The 22,180-nt window shown below is 44.8% G+C and overlaps 1 protein-coding gene across 1 annotated transcript in view; it reads right to left on the bottom strand.

The window, feature by feature from the left end:
* LOC310690351 (collagen alpha-4(VI) chain-like) overlaps nt 1-22,180 on the bottom strand; it is a 95,717-nt gene that overhangs the window by 63,643 nt on the left and 9,894 nt on the right. Inside the window, exons 4-10 of the mRNA XM_083469110.1 lie at nt 20,842-21,450; nt 17,276-17,863; nt 15,162-15,767; nt 12,288-12,911; nt 8,600-9,151; nt 5,695-6,252; nt 2,304-2,888 (exon numbers count right to left, since the gene is read on the bottom strand). Coding sequence (XP_083325236.1) covers nt 2,304-2,888; nt 5,695-6,252; nt 8,600-9,151; nt 12,288-12,911; nt 15,162-15,767; nt 17,276-17,863; nt 20,842-21,450 — 4,122 coding nt within the window. The remainder of the gene's footprint in view (nt 1-2,303; nt 2,889-5,694; nt 6,253-8,599; nt 9,152-12,287; nt 12,912-15,161; nt 15,768-17,275; nt 17,864-20,841; nt 21,451-22,180) is intronic.

Below are 22,180 nucleotides of genomic sequence, written 5' to 3'. Positions count from 1 at the left end.
GAGAAATTCGTTGAACTATCAAAGCTTGACTAGGGAGCAACGTGAAACTCTTTGGGGGTTTAGGACTTGTTTATCATCATGGCGCACCTTCTAAGGGCTGGTTCACACATTCAAACCCTCTCACTATACATTAAAAGTATCATGTGATTTGGGGTGGACTGCGTTTAACCAACGTGTGTACGCCTGTAACTTCCAACTTAAGTGATCTTTTCCGCTCGAAAAAGGAGGGTGGGATTGTGGAAATCAGGTGTCGGGGGCACGCTTACCTTGTAGAGTCACACCTTGGATCCTAAACGCCTTGCAAATCGAACGCTTTGGCTCCCAAATGCCACAAACCCAGAAGTGTGTTCTGGTTTGTGAACGTTCTTTGGAACCCAAATGTCCGATGTGGCTTCTGCGGCTTTGGATTGGCTGCTGGAGCTTCCTTCAGCCAATCGGAAGACGCGCCTTGGTTCCCGAACGTTTTGGAAGTTGAATGGACTTCCGGAAAGGATTCCATTTGACTTCTGAGGTACCACTGTACTTGCCACTCTCTCAAAAGGCATTTAGGATTCCTAATTGAGAAGTAAGTGAACAAACCTTAAACTTGTGTTCTGTGCAGATGAACTCAGCCTGCATAACCTAGCTATCATGAGACAGTTGTCCTTGTAAGCTGAGTTTGTACCCAAGCCACATTTCATTCCACTTTCTTTCTCTTACTGATATATATAAAATATATAATAATCACTCGTTTTCCAGTCGCACATGAGCTCTTCTTAATTTGGCTAAGGAGCTAGTTTTCAGAGTCAGCTCTTCAAGACTGAGAATAGACTGCCATCTGTAGGAAACAGAAGCAAGCAACTGCAGAAGTACAGTGGTACCTCTGGTTAAGTACTTAATTCGTTCCGGAGGTCTGTTCTTAACCTGAAACTGTTCTTAAGCTGAAGCAGCACTTTAGCTAATGGGGCCTCCCCGCTTCTGCCGCGCTGCCGGAGCACAATTTCTGTTCTCATCCTGAAGCAAAGTTCTTAACCTGAGGTACTATTTCTGGGTTAGTGGAGTCTGTAACCTGAAGTGTCTGTAACCTGAGGTACCACTGTACAGTCGTACCTTGGTTGTTGAACGCCCTAGAACATTTCGGCTCCCAAACGCCACAAACCCAAAATTGATTGTTCCAGTTTGCAAATGTTCTTTTGGAACCTGAATATCCAATGGGGCTTCTGTGGCTTCTGATTGGCTGAAGGAGCTTTCTACAGCCAATTAGAAGCCACAATTTTGTTTTCAAATGTTTTGGAAGTTGAACGGACTTCCAAAACGGATTCCATTCGTCTTCCAAGGTAAAACTGTATTGGGTTTTTATTAATTTTTGTGGGGAGCTGCCCAGAGTGGCTGGGCAACCCAGTCAGATGGGTGGCATATACACAAATATTATTATTATTATTATTATTATTATTCCTGCAGCATCACCTAAATTCCCCCATTCACTTGCTGTTCCTGAGGTTTTTGAGGTTTCCTCAGGTATTGATTGCTTATGTTTCTAGTATTTCTATTAGTAATGTGACTAATAAATATTGAAAATAATAACAACAGAACACAGAAGTACGTTCAAACACACTTTACAGCAAGGTAACCGACATGCTATTAATAATAAAATAGTTGTGCACACACTGCATGTTGCACTCCAGAAGAAAATTATATGAAAATGATGTAAAGGTGGTATTTAACTCCTAACAAATTAGTCAAAATGTATAAGAAGGTTGTGAATAATTGCTGGAAAGGCAAACAGGTAGATAGCACCCTTTTTCATATGTGGTGGACCTGCAAGAAAGCGAGGGCTTTTGGGGAAATGATATATAATGAGATAAAGAAGATGTTCAAAGTAATTATACAAAAAAAGAAAAAAGTAAAAAAGAAAGCTTTCCTTTTGGGGATTATAGGTAGAGAAGTTCCAAAACAGACGATTAAGTTGTTTATGTATGTAACAACAGGGCTCTGCAGAATTGGCAAAGTTAACAGCCAAAATAAGAGAATCTAATGCTGATTGATGGACGCCCTTTTCGGGCAGGATTTGAAATATGGGCAACAAAAGGAATTAGAGAATACAGTATTGATGAGTTGATATAAGAAACAGAATGCAATGTGCAGCAGAGGGGGAGAAATTAAAACGCCTTGGAAAATAGGTTGGGAAGTCGGGGAAAGATAAGTTTGTTATGTATTGATATATATATATATAGAGAGAGAGAGAGAGAGAGAGAAAATCCAATAAGAAAATTATTATAAATAAAATAGTTTTGAATAAAGTTCATTTCGAGGATTCCAGTTACCTGGCTTTGATCCGTCACATATTTCACTAGTGATGTTCTCATGTAATCTCCCCAGTGCGCTATAACTTGAAGTGTAAAACCACCTTCCCTTGTCGCCAACAATCTCTTCGAGTTCTGTTCTGCTGGCGCCATCTATGCCAATAGCAATGACCCGGATGCCTTCTTGCCTCAAAGCCTGCACGGCTGATAGAAGATGGCGCCCATCGGTCGGTGCGGTGGGCTCATCAGTGATAAGCACAATGATCCGTGTGACGCCAAGGGATGAGGCCCGGCCACCGTAGGCTGCGTCAAACCTCTGCCTCGCGAAATTCAGAGCCCTCGCTGTAAAGGCGGACTGTCCCAGAGGCCTTAGCTTAGAAATGGCTTCTCTGACCTGATTTTTTGTGGAATACTGAGCCAGCGGGAATTGCTCTTCGGGGACAGTGCCGTAGACAATGGCCCCAAACTGAACGTTGTCTTTTCCCATCACCGTGTCGTTCACGATGGCTTCCATGAGCTGCAGAACCGCCTGGAACTGCAATTCTGTAACGCCTCTCGAACCGTGCACTACGAAGATGATATCAGCAACTTCCGTTTGTTTGCACTCTGCCGTGGAAAGAAGAAAGCGATACTGTTATAAATGGATTTCGACTCTCCCTCTTCCATCACCTACCCTGACATCATCTTCTGAGGCCCTCCTTCGTGTGCCTCCTCCTCGAGAGGTCCAGAGGGTGGCAACACAAGAACAGGGTCTTCTCTGCAGTGGCTCCCCATCTGTGGAATGCTCTCCCCAGGGAAGTTTGCCTGGCGCCTTCATTATACACCTTTAGGAGCCAGGCAAAAACATTCCTTTTTAACCAGGCCTTTGGTTGATCTGATTGACATTCTATGCCCTTTTAAAATGTGGCTCTTTTTTTGAGGGGGGTGTTATTGGGTTGCTGTTTTTATTTTGATTATATATATTGCGGTTTTTATGTTGATCTTGTTCTATGAACCGCCCTGAGACTTCCAGGTATAGGGCGGTATATAAATTCAATTAATAAATGAAATCAGAAAGTTTTTCTTTGGTCCCCTTTGTTAACTGTTAAGCACCCTCCTTTAAATGATTTTTTTTTTTAAGCGGCATAAAGTAATTAAACATAAAGGAGGATAAAAAGGTAAAGGGACCCCTGACCATTAGGTCCAGTCGTGTCCGACTCTGGGGTTGCAGCGCTCATCTCGCTTTATTGGCCAAGTGAGCCGGCGTACAGCTTCCAGGTCATGTGGCCAGCATGACTAAGCCGCTTCTGGCGAACCAGAGGAGCGCACGGAAACGCCGTTTACCTTCCCGCCGGAGCGGTACCTATTTATCTACTTGCACTTTGACGTGCTTTCGAACTGCTAGGTTGGAAGGAGCAGGGACCGAGCAACGGGAGCTCACCCTGTTGCGGGGATTTGAACCGCCAACCTTCTGATCGGCAAGTCCTAGGATCAGTGGTTTAACCCACAGCACCACCCGCGTCCCAAAGGAGGATAGGATTCCTTTATTTTTAACTGTTTTAATGAAGAGCGAGTTTTTCTCTGGTGCGCTTGTCATCCAGGGGTAATCGAGGAAGAGCCTGTGTCTCAGTGATAGAACATCTGCCTTTGCATGCAAAAGCCCCCAGTTTCAAATTTTGGCATCTCCAGGAAGCGCTAGGAAAGACTCCTGCCCAAATCTCTGGAATGCCACTGTTGGTCAGTGTAGACGAAACTGAGCTATATGGACTAATGCTCTGACTCAGTATGGTAAAGGTAAAGGTAAAGGACCCCTAGACAGTTAAGTCCAATCAAAGGCGAATATGGGGTTGCGGCGCTCATCTCTCTTTCAGGCCAAGGAAGCCAGCGTTTTTCCACAGACTTCTTTCTGGGTCATGTGGTCAGCATGCCTAAACCACTTCTGGCACAACAGAACACCATGATGGAAGCCAGAGTGCACAAAAATGCCATTTACCTTCCCACCGCAGCGGTACCTATTTATCTACTTGCACTGGTGTGTTTTCAAACTGCTAGGTTGGCAGGAGCTGGGACAGAGGAACAGGAGCTCATCCCATCGCGTGGATTCAAACCACTAACCTTCTGATCAGCAAGCCCAAGAGGCTCAGTGGTTTAGACCACAGCGCCACCCGCATCTGACTCAGTATAAGGCAGCTTTCTGTGTTCCTAACAGAAGCAGAAGAAGCCAAACTCCTCCTTCTACACTGTCATGGACTGGCTGGATACACAGGAGCAGTAGGTAACACCAGCTGGGGAACCCCCCAGGGGAAGAAGACTCAGAGCCAGCTGAAGAGGTATCAGGGTTTGGTGAGCAGGAAGAGGCTGTGGAAGAGCAGAGTTCAGAGGCAGAAGCGGGGTCTGGAGAGGAATAGAGACAGACAACAAAGAGGGAGACTGCTGAAGAATCCAGGGAGTCTCCCCCTCCTGCTGTGACCAGCTCCCCTTCTCTCTGGTCTCCTCGAATGTTCAGAGAATTGAAACGGGCAGAGAATAGGATGGTTGTGCACAGACGCAGCATAAGATTGTGTGGGGAAAACCCTGTAGAGGAGGAATTCTAGTGAGTACTGGGTAGACCTTCAGTCCTCGCAACTGCTTCATCAGGGAAGACCTCTTAGAAAGAGTTGCTGAGACCACAAGGGCTGAGCTGTGGTTTGTTTCCTGGAATAAATAATTAACTTCCCTGGCCTCGGGTAATTGATTGTTTTGTTTCTGACCTACACCTGACTCCAGCCCTAATATATGGAATGATTCAAGATACAAGAAACTTGTCCTTAGCATCTAATCTACCCTACTGGCAGGTTATATACACAGGAGTGGCTCGAGTTATTTTGCTGCGTAACACGAAGGTGGTGCTCCAATTCCACAAGCCAACTGGACTGACAAGTGGATCAAACCTAGCAGATCTTAAAGGTAAAGGGGCCCCTGACCATTAGGGCCAGTCGTGACCAACTCTGGGGTTGCTTCGCTCATCTCGCTTTATTGGCCGAAGGAGCTGGCGTACAGCTTCCGGGTCATGTGGCCAGCATGACTAAGCCGCTTCTGGTGAAACCAGAGCAGCGCACGGAAACGCCGTTTACCTTCCCGCCGGAGTGGTACCTATTTATCTACTTGCACTTTGACGTGCTTTCGAACTGCTAGGTTAGCAGGAGCAGGGACCGAGCAGATCTTACTGCCATCAAATATAGCTTTGCTCAGGTCAGCCTTGTCATTGTGTCTGTTGAGTGGAACACCTGGGGGTAACAGGCTCGAAAGGGAAAGCAGAACTGTCCTCCAACAACATACCGAACGGTAGAGCCGGCCCTGTTAAAATTTGCTCAATTTTTCAAAAGTATTTGCTAGACAATGAAACGCTGGGAGAGAAGGCAGGGAGTTCCGTCATTTAGGTGTGGTCACTAACCTTGCTTGGCATTGCATATTTCAAGCAGGATAGTCTTGTCCAAAAACTGGAGGGACTCAAAACTATCCTCAGAAAACACTCTCTCCTGTGCGCCAGCAATCTCCAAAAGCTGGGTGTCATTGGCATTGACTACCCCGATGGCATGTATGGTGACGCCTTTGTCCCTAAGGGCTCTGGCAGGGATTCCAACTTCATCATTAGATTTTCCGTCTGTGACCACAATCAGATGTTGCTTAATGCCTGAACGCCCTCCTTTTGGTGTGTCAAAGTACTCAAGAGTAAGTTTTAGAGCTTTCCCAGTGTTTGTTCCTTCTTTAATCTGCTTCATATTGGTTATCGCGCTCCTCAAGTCAGCCTTGTTGTCATACTGGTTGAGTAGGAACTCTTCTTTTAGATTAGAGCTGAACTGGAGCACTCCAATCTGGACTTTGTCAGCTCCAACATCAGACCCGTTGACAATCAAGTGAATGAATTTCTTCGTCTTGGCAAACTGATCATCATTCATGCTTTCAGAAGAATCAATCAGCAAAATAATGTCCGCTAGCAATTGTCTACATACTGGAAAGGGGAGAGAGAGAGAGAAAAAAATAAGGGTATATTATTATTATTATTATTATTATTATTATTATTATTATTATTATTATTATTAATAATACCCCACCCACTCTGGACGGCTTCCAACACACACAATAATACTAATAAAACATCAAACATTAATAGTAACAATCTGATCCAATATAGAAAGTCACAATAACTTTAAAATAAACAACTAATATCAAATAGTGTAATATTCAACAATCCGTTAGAATCCAATAGTAAACAGTAAAATTAAACATCAGCAAATAATAATTAAACAGTTTACACTAACAATTACTATAAAGAATTACTAATCTATAATCAATAAAACAACAGCAAATCACAATGCATAAAATACCACAAAACATACATAACCATGTAAAAAATGTAAAAAATTCTTTTAACATTTTTGCTAAAGCCAAATAATTTCGTTCCAACATTTTTCTAACATTCATCAATTTTGTAAAACAATCCTAATAAAAAAAAATTCAAATTTTCTTCCAATCTTCATCCAGCGTCTCTTCCTCATGGTCCCGGGTTTTGTCAGTCCTTTCTAATCCATCAATCTGGCGCATTAACCTGGTAATCTTATGTCCGAGGCCCTTAATTCTCTTCCATGTCCCTTCCGCGGCTCTTCTTCATATTTATACCTGTACTTTACTTTATCTCCTGCTCCTTTCACTCGTGGGAACTCCAGCTTGACAATGTTTTTGACCCTTCTCGACAAATCAGCCCCTTTTCCATAGTCCACACTAAACTCCATATGGTATTTAGGAACATGTTTCAAAGTCCCTCCAGAATTAAGAGCCCTCACAACCCCAAACATCTCGCGGCCCATTGCCAGTGTCTGACACCTGGCTCCCAGGTTCAAGACGGTGGGAAAAAAAATTTCTTTACCCTCTCTTCTGCAGGTTTAAACAGTCCGGAAAAAATCCCCCCTATTCTCCTGCTCCCGAAGGGGGTTCAACAATTTTAAATGATGAAAGTTGATCCTTTACAAACTATTTTCTGAACTCTAGTTTGCCATGTCTTTGCTTTAATCTATCTACAAGAAACAGAAGGCTGACTTCCTGTTTAGACCTTCCCGTTTCAGTGCCAAATTAAGAAGAATTTCTTAGTCCAATTTTCCTTTCTACTCGCAGGTCGTTATTTAAAGTCCAATTGTCCAAAATTAAGTTACTCATGGGTAATTGTTTTAAAAGCCAAATTGTCCCAGGAAAAAGGCAGCGCTCTCCGGCAACGGCTGTGCGGCTTCGCTCCACGGAAGAAGCAGTTGACTCTCAGCACCGTGCCACTTGCCCCTCTTCGCTCCGGAGCCCGTAACATGGTTCCTTTAAGAGTTGGGGGGCGCGAAAGGTGCCCGCCGAGTCCCATGGTCACAGGCTTCATCTGCCTGTGATTTTTGAAAGGGTCCCCGCTTAGCCGTAGCGGGAAGACCCGTTTTCCACGGAGCTAGTCCCTCCGGATCAGAGGGAGTCCACCATTACCAATGGCGCCACCCCGGAAGTCCAAGACGCACCTAGTTTTTGGAGGAGGAAAACAAGGGGGGGAAAATCTGAATCTCAGAAGCCAGAACAGCAAGAGGGATCGCTACACAGTGAAAGCAGCAATCCCTCTTGCTGTTCTGGCTTCTGGGATAGCTGTGCAGCCTGCATTCGCTCCATAAGACGCACACACATTTCCCCTTACTTTTTAGGAGGGGAAAAGTGAGTCTTATAGAGCAAAAAATACCGTAATTGGTAAAAAAAAAATACCACTGATACCATTAGCTTAATGCAGGGGTCAGCAAACTTTTTCAGCAGGGGGCCGGTCCACTGTCCCCTCAGACCTTGTGGGGGGCCAGACTATATTTTGAAAAAATAAAAAAGAACGAATTCCTATGCCCCACAAATAGCCCAGAGATACATTTTAAATAAAAGCACACATTCTACTCATGTAAAAACACAAGGCAGGTCCCACAAATAACCCAGAGATGCATGTTACATAAAAGGACACATTCTATTCATGTAAAACTACACTTATTCCCGGACTGTCTGTGCGCTGGATTTAGAAGGCGATTGGGCCGGATGCGGCCCCCGAGCCTTAGCTTGCCTACCCATGGCTCAATGCATGCAGTATTTGCTTGCAAATATGTGGGTCTTTTAGAATACTTACTTAGCAAAAACTTGAAACTCTCAGATTTAGGAAAACACCTTTTCTATTATTGTACACCAGCCTGACCTAAGTCAAGACTTGCTCTGATTTGTCCGTATCTGCTTTTTTAGACTCGGGTTTCCTTTCTCGAAAGCTAATAAAACAAAACTTTTATTTCCAAAGGAAAACACCTTACCCTCAGGAGAGCAGATATCCTGCGCAATATCGTGCTTGATGAGCTTCAGGGAATCAAAATTGTTCACGAAAAACATCCGGTCTTTTGTCCCAGCGATATCTTCCAGTTCTTCTTGAGCAGCATCCCTGACACCAATGGCATAGATCACGACCCCTTGCTGTCTCAGTTCCTCTGCTGCTTTCGTCACCTGATCCTGTGATTTTCCATCTGTAATGATGATGAGGAACTGGGGGACGTTGCTCCTAGCTGAGATATTAAACAGGTGTTGCATGTCTCTTAAAGCATATCCTGTGTTGGTCCCCCCACCTATCTGCTGAATCACCTTGATGGCTTCCTTTAACTGTGCTTCACTACTGTACTGGGTGATTTTGAACTCGATTTGTGGAGTGCTTCCATACTGAACAACCCCAAAACGGACTTTGTCAGCTCCAACCTGAAACATGCCAATCATTTCGTTCATGAAGGTTTTCATGTCTTGGAAGTTCTCCCAACTGATGCTGCCCGAACCATCAATCAAGAAATAAATGTCTCCCTCCTCGGTCTGCTCACAGCCTAGTAGAGTAGAAACAGGAGAAGAAGAACAATTCATTTACAGTGGTGTTCAAAAATAAATAAATGCTTGATTCCCTTCCAATAACTGAAATGGGGTTGCGGGTGATGTTAGTCATATTCTGCGTAGAGCTGCTGAAATTAATCGCCACGGTGGAATCTACACGCATATAAAAAACGCTGTGAAAATACTTTTTAAAAAAAAACGTTTTGAAAAATACATTGAATTTTGCATAGCTCACTCTCGCCATCTAGTGTCACATTTGCATATTGTGCCTTGCAACACAATTATGACGTTTCATTTGCAGCTGTGTAGATGAGTCCCAGGACTAACTTGGGCTCATTTTTTTCAATGTGTCTGCTCTGAAAAGAACTTAGTTTGATACAACCCCAAAATGCTGCATAATATAAATTCATTTCCCTGAACAAAAATGCGTGGTGAGTGAATACACAGAAAAGCTATTATCTACCAAGTGGCAACAGTGTGCGTGGAAGACTCGCTGAAGGCCAGACTAATCTGAGTGCTAAAAGGCAGATCACAAGAATGCAGGAAAGAACCTCTCCAGTCCAGTGGAATAGAGGCAAATTTACAAGATGGGATGACAGGGAGACATAGAATCATAGAGTTGGAAGTGACCACAAGGGCCATCGAGTCCAACCCCCTGTCATATTGAACCTATCGTGCACCCAGCCTTTGCCCTCCAAAAATCACTTTCTCCCAACAGCTTCCTTTCTGGTAATAATAATAATAATAATAATAATAATAATAATAATAATAATAATAAAATTTATTTATATCCCACCCTCCCCAGCCAAAGCCAGGCTCAGGGCGGCTAACAACAATAAAATAATACAACATTCTAAAATCATTTCATTAAAATCAATTCAACTCAAATTGATGGCTACCATTAGACTAAAGTTCTGTGAAGATTGCCAAAGGAGGGAGTCAGCCTGTGCCCTGACCAAAGGCCTGGTGGAACAGCTCTGTCTTGCAGGCCCTGCAGAAAGATGTCAAGTCCCGCAGGGCCCTAGTCTCTTGTGACAGAGCGTTCCACCAGATTGGAGCCACAGCCAAAAAAGCCCTGGCTCTAGTTGAGGCCAGACTAACCTCTCTGTGGCCTGGGACCTTCAGGATGTTTTTGTTTGAAGACCGTAAGTTCCTCTGTGGGACATACCAGGAGAGGCGGTCCCGTAGGTACCGCTGGTAGGTGCTGCATCCAGCCTGAAAGCTGTGGAGTGTGTTGTAATGGGTTGTAATGTAATGGGTAGGAAAGGATATATTGATTGCAATTTATCCCTCTGAGCACCGGCATGTGTGGATTGAACACAGTTTCAAAATCCCATCCTTGGCAGCAAAATAAAAGCATAGGAATTAGTCTGAGAAACCTTGTTTTGAGCAAGTCCAGCTATGAAGGAAGGTGGCTTTTCCTTTCTTACCCCGCAACAACTTGGAAAGTAGGTTTAAAAATATGGTTTACTCTTATAGTAAATCAGAGTAAATCATAAGTATAAGCCTTAATAAGATAAGTGCTGGAGATGCAAAGAGGTTCTTTCATATGTGGTGGACTTGCAAAAAGGGTTAAAGGGTATTGAGAAATGATCCATAATGAATTGAAAAAAATGTTTAAAAGTACTTTCCTCCCCATAACTAGAGTCCTTTCTGTTGGGGATAATTCAGACTGAAATTCCCAGGTGTCAATAAAGGTTATTTATGTGTGCCACTACTGCGGCTTGTGTTTTGTTAGCCCAAAAATGGAAAATGAACGAGGTCCCAACCAAAGAAGAATGGCAACTTAAGTTGGCAGAATATGCATAACCTGCAGACTTAACATATAGAATAAGAGAACAAGAAGAACACACCTTTAAAGAAGATTGAAAAACGTTTGTTGGATATATGGGAAATAATTGTGTACAGCTCAAAACACTGGCAGCATTAAGATAAATTCAACAGTGTAAATAAGTTTTGATGGAAGTAATAATGGAATATTGAATGGTATAGTTTCTGTAAAATATGCAGGGATTTATGGTATGTAAAATGAACCATGGAAAGAGAAGAAGGGAAGTCACTGATATCTTAGGGATGTAAAATGAGTATTTTAAAATGCAAAACAGAAAATGTAATAAAAATTATATAAAAAAATAAAAATATGATTTACTTACTTGTAATCTTGCATTGGTTCACAGCAATGGCAGCAGTAAAAACTATGCAGGCAAAAAATATTTATATTTAAAGTATACCAACTTCAGGCATGTGCCTAAAGTTGGAGCAAGCAGAGGCATGCCAATGGAAGAGAGAGAGGAACAGGAATTCCTATGTGTTCCTTCGTCTTCAGAAGGGATGGGAAAATGACATCACACAGAAGAAGAAGAAGAAGAAGAAGAAGAAGAAGAAGAAGAAGAGGAGGAGGAGGAGGAGTTTGGATTTGATATCCCGCTTTATCACTACCCAAAGGAGTCTCAAAGAAGCTAACATTCTCCTTTCCCTTTCTCCCCCACAACAAACACTCCAGAGAAGTGTGAATAGCCCAAGGTCACCCAGCAGCTGCATGTGGAGGAGAGGGGAAGCAAATCCGGTTCACCAGTTTATGAGTCTACTGCTCTTAACCGCTACGCCACACTGGCTGTAAGGCTGGGCGATACCTGGTTTTCAACACTGTGATATATCACCAGCTAAACATCAAAATATACTTATATATCACGATGTCTGAAATAAGGATGAAATAATGTAGAATAGGCATAGGCAAACTCGACTCTCCAGATGTTTTGGGACTACAACTCCCATCATCCCTAGCTAACAGGATCAGTGGTCAGGGATGATGGGAATTGTAGTCTCAAAACATCTGGAGGGCCAAGTTTGCCTATGCCTGATGTAGAGGCACCTGCTGGCTTCACGGTCCCTCCCCCCTTGCGATTTTTGCATAGCACACACACATACACATCATGATTCGCAATATATTGCCAGGTCAAAAATATGTGACTAGCTCAAAGTCACCCAGCAGCTGCATGCGGAGGAGTGGAGACACGAACCCGGTTCCCCAGATTACGAGTCTGTCGCTCTTAACCACTACACCACACTGGCTCTCTCTTCCCAGCTCGAAGGGATAGGATTTGGGGACCGATGGCGACAGGAGTCTCTTACCTTCCTTCAGGGTACGGGACCGCACTGGGATGCTAAATGCACCCGAAACAATATCGGTACAAATTCGTTTCTTTATCTTCCACTCGATGTTTGAGAGCTGCAACAACGATTCCACATTGGAGACGTGTTTCCTGGGGGGATGAGATGCAATCTTGTGGAGGTGGCCACTCTCAGTGCCGTTTTGGATGCCCACGGCGTACACGGTGATGCCGCTCCGTCGAAGCTTGGAGGCGGGTCCTGTGAAATTATCTACGGACTGGCCGTCCGTGATCACCACCGCCAGCTGCTGAACTCCTTCATCCTTCCTGCTCCCGGCTCTTTTGGTGAAAACGTTCTTCCTCAGGAAGTTGATGGCAGCGCCAGTATATGATTCGCCGCCACGGTACGGCAACGCTTTCACATAATTCACCATCTCCGACTTGTCTCGAATTGCATTCAGGCCAAACTCAAGCCTGGGCTCATCGCTATAAAGTACCAAGGCGACCCGTACGTTATCCGGGGCTATATCCAGAGCGCTGATAATCTTGAGGAGAAAAGCCCTGATCAGCTGGAAATTCCTCGGCCCGATTCTGCTGGATTCGTCCACAAGGAACGCAATGTCTGCCAGGGATGCGCTGGAGCAAACTGCGAGCAAAACAAGCACATCAAAGTTAGAGAATGGTGGGATGGGGAATCTTTTCCAGTTAGAAGCCTGCATCCCCTCCTAGGCTAGCTTCCATGGCGGGGAGGGGCGGAGCCAGAAGTGAAATATGGCAAAAGTGGGCGGAGCCATAGGTGTAACTCTTACCTTTTTACGCTAGGCTGTATACCAGCCATGCGGGTGCCAGAGGTTTCCATAGTTACGTACCTCTCCATCCATCCAGACAAGTGAGATGCGTTACCACAGTTCAAGGACACTACCCTGCCAGGCAAAAGCACTTGGAGAGGGCGTGGCCTGAGAAGAGGGGGTGTGGCCTGAGCAGATGTGGGATGGGCCTATTTGGGGCCCAGCCTGAGAGTCCCCTCCCATGACTTTCCATACTAAGAGATGTTGATAGCTCAGTTCCGAAGTAACCCCCACTGGTACATTTCGAGAGGACTTTGGTCTGAATTCATGACTATTTAAGCACGGACAGGAGCAGGCATGCAAACTTGCTGCCATGATTGAGGGAGCTGTCGATGTGGGATATTGAGAGGGTCCGGGCCCCTCCTTGAAAATTTCCTTGCCTTCCCCCGCCCCCCGATGGCGCCCCTGGGCAGGATATAACAGGCAAAGCTGCCCCAGGGTGAACAATGTGTAATGCCGGTTATGTGGGAGTCTGGTGAAAAGGTTGATAATAACTCATCCGCAGAGGAGAATTTATGCAAACGCTCCACAACGAAATGCCGTGTGAGGATTTGATTAGTCTGAAAGCCAGGACACCTCCAGAGGATATCACTTCTGCATGCCCACCCCTTGCCTCATCCAGGCCATTTTCACAGGACTAATAATAATAATAATAATAATAATAATAATAATTTATTTATTTATATCCCGCCCTCCCCAGCCGAAGCCGGGCTCAGAGCAGCTAACAACAGTAAAAATAACACAGTTTACATAAAATCACAATTAATTGAAATACATTCTAAAATCAATTCATTCTAAAATCAATTCAGGGTCAAATTAATGGCAACCATTGGGCTAGAGTTCTATGAGGATTACAGAAGGAGAGAGGGGGTCAGACTGTGCCTTGGCCAAAGGCCTGGTGGAACAGCTCTGTCTTGCAGGCCCTGCGGAAAGATGTCAAGTCCCGCAAGGCCCTAGTCTCTTTTGTGACAGAGCATTCCACCAGCTCGGGGCCACAGCCGAAAAGGCCCTGGGCTCTGGTTGAGGCCAGCCTAACCTCCCTGTGGATCTCCAATATGCTTTTGTTTGAAGACCGTAAGGTCCTCCGTGGGACATACCAGGAGGGGCGGTCCCGTAGGTACGAGAGTCCTAGGCTCATTTGAGCTCATCGGGAAAGAACTAGAATGTATGAAAGGGAAACACATGTTTGTAAATGCATATCATGTGGTGAGCTCATACTGGGAAGCATACTGGGAAAATTCTAGAACCGTCCTTCAGTCATGTGTGTCCTATAACAAATGTCAATAAAGCCAGTGGCATTTGCTTTGGGCTCTAGACAAGTTTCTTTTGATTGTACAGTGGTGCCCCGCGAGACGAAAAACTCGCAAGACGAAAGGTTTTTTCGTTTTCGAGTTGCTTCGCAAGACGAATTTCCCTATGGGCTTGCTTCGCAAAACGAAGCTTGCCCCCGCACCCCGGACCTCTTTTGAAGCAAGGGGCGGAGGGGAGAAGATCGCTTCTCCCCGTTGCCAGCCCCGCAATCTCCGGGGACAGAGGGGAAGGCACGCGCGCGCCTTCCCCTCTGTCCCTGGACCCCTTTTGAACCAAGGGGCGGCAATGGGGAGAAGCAATCTTCTCCCCTCTGCCCCTTGCTTCAAAAGAGGGGACAGAGGGGAAGGCGCCCGCGGCGCTTCCCCTCTGTCCCCGGACGGTTTCCATAGGAACGCATTGTTTGATTTTCAATGCATTCCTATGGGAAACCGTGCTTCGCAAGACGAAAAACTCGCAAGAAGGAAAAAACTTGCGGAACGAATTAATTTGCGAGGCACCACTGTATTCCTGGCAGTATTACTAACAACCCTTTTAAAAAATCCATGCTATTCCCATTCGAGGAAGATTCATCTGAGGAAAACTCTCCTTGTTACAGAAAGAAATGTTCAGGGAAGTTAAAGAGAACTCGCTTTCTGAATAACAGTAATGCCATATTTGCAGGGGACCGGATGACTGACAGAATTCTCCACCTTATAATCTACTTTAGCGTGAAATTTTCTCTCCAGGGAAATAATTACCTGCTGGCACATCTATGTCCGGAGCATCATTGTAGTGCTGATGAACTGATACGTCCAAAATATCCACCACAGTCTGCTGAACCCGGTCAAGGCTCTGTACATCATCGGCCTGAAAAACCAAAGTGTCAGTAGCAATCTCCTCCATTTCGACCCTGTCAGAATCCAAGATGCCAACCGTTACAACTTTCACTCCCATTTCTTTCAGTCGCTTTGCGGACTCCTTGACGTCATCCTCAGATTTAGCAGAGGTGACGACCACCGTAAACTGTGGCGTCCCTTGGTTAAACCGGCTCCCAGCTTCCTCAGTAAAATAGACATCTTGCAGAAATTGCAGGGCAGCCCCAGTCTGCGAAGGGCCTCCTATGAATTCGACGCTGTTCTGGATGTGGTTGAGAACATCTTCCTTACTCTCGTAAGTGTTCAGCAAAAATTCTCTCTTCCCTTCTCCACTGTATTGCGCGAAGCCAATCTGGTACCTGCCAGCCCCGACATCTAGTTGTTCGACAACCTGAGCTGTGAATTTTTTGACTGCTTCAAAGTTGGGGGCGCCCATTGTGTCAGAGGAGTCGATAAGGAAAACTACGTCAGCATAGTGCTTTGTAAATGCTGGAGGAAAAAACAACGTATTTTAATACAGCGGTACCTCGGGTTACAGACGCTTCAGGTTACAGATGCTTCAGGTTACAGACTCCACTAACCCAGAAATAATACCTCAGGTTAAGAACTTTACCTCAGGATGAGAACCAAAATTGTGTGGCAGTGGGAGGCCCTGTTAGCTAAAGTGGTACCTCAGGTTACGAACAGTTTCAGGTTAAGAACAGACCTCCGGAACGAATTGAGTTCTTAACCTGAGGTACCACTATATACCATTGCACTGCAATCTGCCAATCTGCAGAAGAATTATAAAACCAACTGAAATCATTTCCCAGAGTTCATAGAATTTATGATCTGCTCTTGCAGTTTATAATTGTATAATGTGTGTCATTATATGATTAAAATTACATTACTTCCATGCTTATTGAATTTCAGAAAGCAGGTCCCCTGCTAGGAGCAGGTACGTGAAGCCAAAACGCAGTGCAGCACTCTGGGTATGTTTTTATTTTTAAAAAAATATTATTAGTGAAGATTTTCTTCAATTACAAAAGTACGTGCATTGTCACTTTTTTCCAGGTCGCAGAGTCTTTTCTATAGATCAGTTACATTCAGTTTGAGACATTAGTGTTGTATACAATATAGTGGTACCTCAGGTTACATACGCTTCAGGTTACATACACTTCAGGTTACAGACTCCGCTAACCCAGAAATAGTGCTTCAGGTTAAGAACTTTGCTTCAGGATGAGAACAGAAATCGTGCTCCGGCGGCGTGGCGGCAGCAGGAGGCCCCATTAGCTAAAGTGGTGCTTCATGTTAAGAACAGTTTCAGGTTAAGTATGGACCTCCGGAATGAATTAAGTACTTAACCCGAGGTACCACTGTAATATGTTTAAAGTCAAAATGAAAACAAGGTAAGATGTTAAGTGATTAAGTTAATTTTATGAGAAAATTAGTTTTGGAAAACTGTTACAATGATATACACTGAAATTCATCCGGGGGGATTTGAGGAAGTCACTTAACAATGTTACTAAAATTGGATCATAGAATCATAGAATTGGAAGAGACCACAAGGGCCATCGAGTCCAACCCCCTGCCAAGCAGGAAACACCATCAGAGCACTCCTGACATATGGTTGTCAAGCCTCTGCTTAAAGACCTCCAAAGTAGGAGACTCCACCACACTCCTTGGCAGCAAATTCCACTGTCGAACAGCTCTTACTGTCAGGAAGTTCTTCCTAATGTTTAGGTGGAATCTTCTTTCTTGTAGTTTGGCTCCATTGCTCCGTGTCCGCTTCTCTGGAGCAGCAGAAAACAACCTTTCTCCCTCCTCTATGTGACATCCTTTTATATATTTGAACATGGCTATCATATCACCCCTTAACCTCCTCTTCTCCAGGTACAGTTAAGTTGTATGTATGTTTGTTTGTTTAAAAATTTTGGAAAACCAATTAAAAAATTTGGGGGGGGGGAGAAAAGCTTCTGAGCAGCCCACAAGTCACCCCAGAAGACATCTTTGCTTACCTGTAATCTGGCTCTCCACTGCAAAGCACATCGTTCGGAGGAGACTGGCGGAGAGTTCTTCGAGGATATCAAATCTGTCGGTGCTGAACAGAAACTTATTCAAAGGCCGGCTGGCAATTTCCTGCAGTTCGGTGGTGTTCTCGACGCCAATCCCCACCACATAAACAGAGATGCCTCTTGCCCTCAGTTTGCTAGCGGGAACCTTGACTTCATCACTGGACTCGCCATCGGTGAGTAAAATGGCGACCTGGGGGAAGTTTTCCCGTGCTCTGCTCCCGGCAGATTCCGTGAAGTACTCTTCGCCGATGAAATCCAAGGCAGCGCCCGTGTTAGTGCCTCCCTTCCGGAAGGGCAAATTCTGTATTTGTTCCAGAATGTCGCTCTTTGAAGAATACTGGTTTAAGAGGAATTCCCTGTAGGTGCTGTCACTATACTGGGCCAGCCCAATTCTAACCTGATTCGGGCCAATGTCAAGGCTGGAAATCATGGTGTACAGAAAGCTCTTCACCTTCTGGAAATTCTCCTCGCCAATGCTAGTGGAACTGTCCACCAAAAACACAATGTCGGCCATGGTGGCTTTTCGGCACACTAAACGAGAAAGAAGTTTTTAAAAGCGAGACAGGAATTGGTTATTGCTTTTCTGTTTGAGGTGGTTTCAAACTAAAACATAGCCGGCATTTATGTGGCCAGCCATTATTATTATTAATACCCCCATCCCATCTGGCTGGGTTTCCCCAGCCACTCTGGGCAGCTTGCAGAATATATAAAACATAATAAAGCATCAAACATTAAAAGCTTCCTGATACAGAATTGTTTTCTCAAACAGCTTCTCTTGAGGATTTTCTCTAAGCGAGAACATTGTAAAATGTTTTCTCAGAATCAGGGCCACCAAAATATGAAGACAGTACAAAGGTTAGCGCTGTACCACATCCAGACTCTGAATTCTTTCTCTCTTTCTCTTTCTCTTTCTCTTTCTCTTTCTCTTTCTCTTTCTCTTTCTCTTTCTCTTTCTCTCCCTTTCTTTCTTTCTTTCTTTCTTTCTTTCTTTCTCTTTCTACAAAGGAGGTGAAAGGAGTTATATGGAAATACAATACAAAGAAAGCTTCACTGTTGACATTCTGTCTGTCAGATATATTATTATTATTATTATTATTATTATTATTATTATTATTATTATTATTATTTAATATGTGGGTTTCCCCTGATTTTTGGACCTCCCCAAATGAGGATACAAATTTGCAAATGACACAAAAATATACAAATTTTATGTGCATCTGTACTCCCTTTTGTGAGTGAGGTGAAGGGAACCAATGCACTGTGTACTGGGCCCAGAAAATCCTACTGGCACCCATCATCAGAACAAGCCAGAAAAGGGCAGTTAAAGAAAAGAGATATTGGCTGATTTCACACACAACCTTTACAACTTTCTGTATATTTTCTCTTTGCATTTTGAATGTAAACATCTAAAAGTGGATAAACTGTATCACATATTGAAAATTAGCTATCTTCCATGTTCTGTGCTATGAATCATAGAGTCATAGGACTGCAGAGCTGGAAGGGACCCCAAGGGTCATCTAGTCCAACCCCTTGCCATGCACGAATCCTGCCCACAGACATCCCTGGGTGGGCTCGAACCACCAACCTTCTGGTTAACAGCCAGACACACTGACCCGCCACCAGAAGTGACAGATTTCATTTAGTTTTTCTGGTTGTCTAATTCTTCTTTTTAAGCGACGTCTCTGGCAATAAGTGCAGTACGTGTCCACTCAGAAGTTGGCCATAATGAGTTCAGCATGATGTGAGAAAATAGCCTTACTGTGCTGGCCCCGTGGGTTACCCAAGAGGCAAGGTCCAAGTCTGGTCCATGATCAAAGGTGCAACGTGGAGGCAGTCCGTAGTAGCTGAAGCTGGGTGCAGGGCAGGGAGTCGGGTGAAGTCAGGAACAGGCGTGCAAGCAGGGAGCCAGGGCAGGGCAGGAGCTCAGGCAGGAAAGCAGGACAGGGTTCAGGCAGGAACTAGCAACCAACAACGTTGCTCCTGCAACTTGGGACTGGGGCTGGCCGGCTTTTATCTGCCCCGAGGCACAGGGCAGCCCCGAACCTCTGGTGACTCGCCTCTCCTGGCCTGGAGGCGAGCACTCCTCCTGCGGGAACTTAGTTCCCTCCGCCTCTCTGCCCTGAGCCTCTGCAGCTCAGGAGAGGCTGGAGGGTTACCGGACCCAGAGGCAATCTCAGCTTCCCCTGACGGGGCTGAGCACCTGCAGGCAACGGGTCCTCTATCACCTCAGGAGCCAGAGCAGACTCAGCTGATGCCTGCACCTGAGGATCCAGCACAGGTGAGGACCCTTCAGTCTCATGCCCCAGCCCCGGCTCAGCTGGTTCTGGAGGCGGGGAATCCTGTGCAGGCTGGGATCCCTCAGGTTCAGTATCCGAGTCTGAAACCCAGCCCATCACACTTACCGGTTGAATTTATCTTGAATCAGGTTCTTCGTATAGAACACATGCCCTCCTCTTTATGTACACGCACCACTGGCTTTCAGGGACTAGACTGAGGAGGAATGGTGGGAACCCTCTCACCTTCCTGCAACTTCCAGAAAAGAGGAGGACAGTATAGATTTAGAACAGTGGTTTGCAGAAGGGCATAATTCAGAGGCTGCAGAGGGGAGGAGCTGGAAAATATTGGGAGAGCAGCAGGATGAAGAACCAGGGGAGAGACAGTTAACAGACTCAGTGTCTCTTGAAAGCATTCCTGACCCCTTCTCCTCTCCCAGAATCAGGCAGGCCTTGAAAGTAGTAGAACAGAAAGCTCAGAGGCAGAAAGCTGAGATCAGCCAGTGCAGGGGTGACGTAGAATAGAAGAGACGGAGAGGGTGGGACTTGACTTGGAGCAATGCCATTATCTAGGAGAGCATTCCTTCAACTCTCTCTGTGAATGTTGAATAAGCTACTTCGTAAGAACTCATCCCACAGTGAGAGGGATAGGATTCCCTGAAGCCTTGACACCTGGTAGCATGCTGCTGAATGAAAAAGATTTTGTGATCTTGCTGTTGTTGTTGTTTAGTCGTGTCCGATTCTTCGTGACCCCATGGACCAGAGCACGCCAGGCACTCCTGTCTTCCACTGCCTCCCGCAGTTTGGTCAAACTCATGCTGGTAGCTTCGAGAACACTGCCCAACCATCTCGTCCTCTGTCATCCCCTTCTCCTTGTGTCCTCAGTCTTTCCCAACATCAGGGTCTTTTCCAGGGAGTCTTCTCTTCTCATGAGGTGGCCAAAGTATTGGAGCCTCAGCTTCACGATCTGTCCTTCCAGTGAGCACTCAGGGCTGATTTCCTTCAGAATAGAGAGGTTTGATCTTCTTGCAGTCCATGGGACTCTCAAGAGTCTCCTCCAGCACCATAATTCAAAAGCATCAGTTCTTCGGCGATCAGCCTTCTTGATGGTCCAGCTCTCACTTCCATACATCACTACTGGGAAAACCATAGCTAGGAAGGATTATTATTTTTAAAAGACCGCTGTACACACACACACACACACACACACACACACACACACACTTTTGGATTTACCTGGAGAAATCTGGGTGATGTGTTGAGAGGCTTCTTCGCCAGTAGTACAAATCACCTGAAGCAGATTTTGGGAGATGCCCTGCAAGCCGGCAAAATCTTCCACGTTGTAGACGTGCGTCTCGTCCGGGTCGCTAGCGATTAACTGAAGCTCCGACAAAACAGCATCCTTAATGCCCAAAGCATAGAGGGTGATGCCTGCGCTCTTGACCAGCTTTGAAGGCTCACGGATATCATCCTGAGCTTCCCCGTCTGTTATCACAACTGCCACTTGGGGGACGCCTTCGCGGCGCCGACTGCCGGCCACTTCGTTGAACTGATGGTCCAGCATAAACTTCAAACTCTTCCCAGTTTTGGTCCCCCCTCCTTTGTAGTGCAAGTTCCGAATCCGGTTTAAGATGTCCTCTTTGCGGTGGAAAGTGTTCAGGAAGAACTCGTTGTGAGGCAGGTCGCTGTACAGAATCAGCCCGACCTGTATTTTATCCGGTCCAATGTCCAAGCCGTCAACCATGGTGTACAGAAAGTCTTGCATGCTTTTGAAGTTCTTTGTTCCGATGCTCCAGGATCCGTCCACCAGGAACACGAGGTCTGCAATGGCAGTTTCTCTGCAGACTGAAGAAAGACAAGGTAACCTTTTGTTCTTACACCAAAAGGCATTTGTTAGATTCGGGACAGGCAAAAGAAAACATTTCTTCATGTAGTGTAAAAACTATATGTTTTTTATTATTATAAATGGGGAATCAGTGGATGGGAAACAGTGGCAACCTTAGGAAAGGTGCTATTTTAATTTTGTTTCTATATCTCTCTTTTCTCTCTTCATATAAGGTTAAGGTATATATTTCAAAAATTGCTAATTAAACTACATTAAAGTACAATAATGAACTAAGGTTTAATTATATTACAAAGAATTATTTTAATAAATTAGGGTTAAGTAATTTAATAAACTATGCTTAGGATATTAAGGGAAAAACTTGTTTAAACAAACAATTGGAGTTGGAATACAATAAGGGGAGACGTGGGGAAGCCATGAAAAGAAGTTATTGAAAATGAGTGTTAAAAGGTGGAAATTTTTCTGTTGTTTTTTGTGTTCTTTTTTGGTTTTCTTTTTTCTTCGTTTTTTCCCCTTTTTTCTTTTGTTTTGCTATTTGTAACCTTCTGGAAACTTAATAAAGATTACTTTAAAAAAAAAAAAACATTTCTTCATGTAACCCAGGGGTAGGGGGACATGAAATCCGCATGATGTCGCCTGTCCCCAACTCGCATCATCCCTGACTACCAACCAGGCTGGATGGGGTGATGGCAAAACAACAACAACAAACCTATGGTTACGTGAAACATACTC

The sequence above is a fragment of the Podarcis liolepis genome (assembly GCF_965112155.1).
Source record: "Podarcis liolepis genome assembly, chromosome: 12".
Lineage (NCBI taxonomy): Eukaryota > Metazoa > Chordata > Lepidosauria > Squamata > Lacertidae > Podarcis > Podarcis liolepis.
This window is presented reverse-complemented; position numbering and strand designations above follow the sequence as displayed.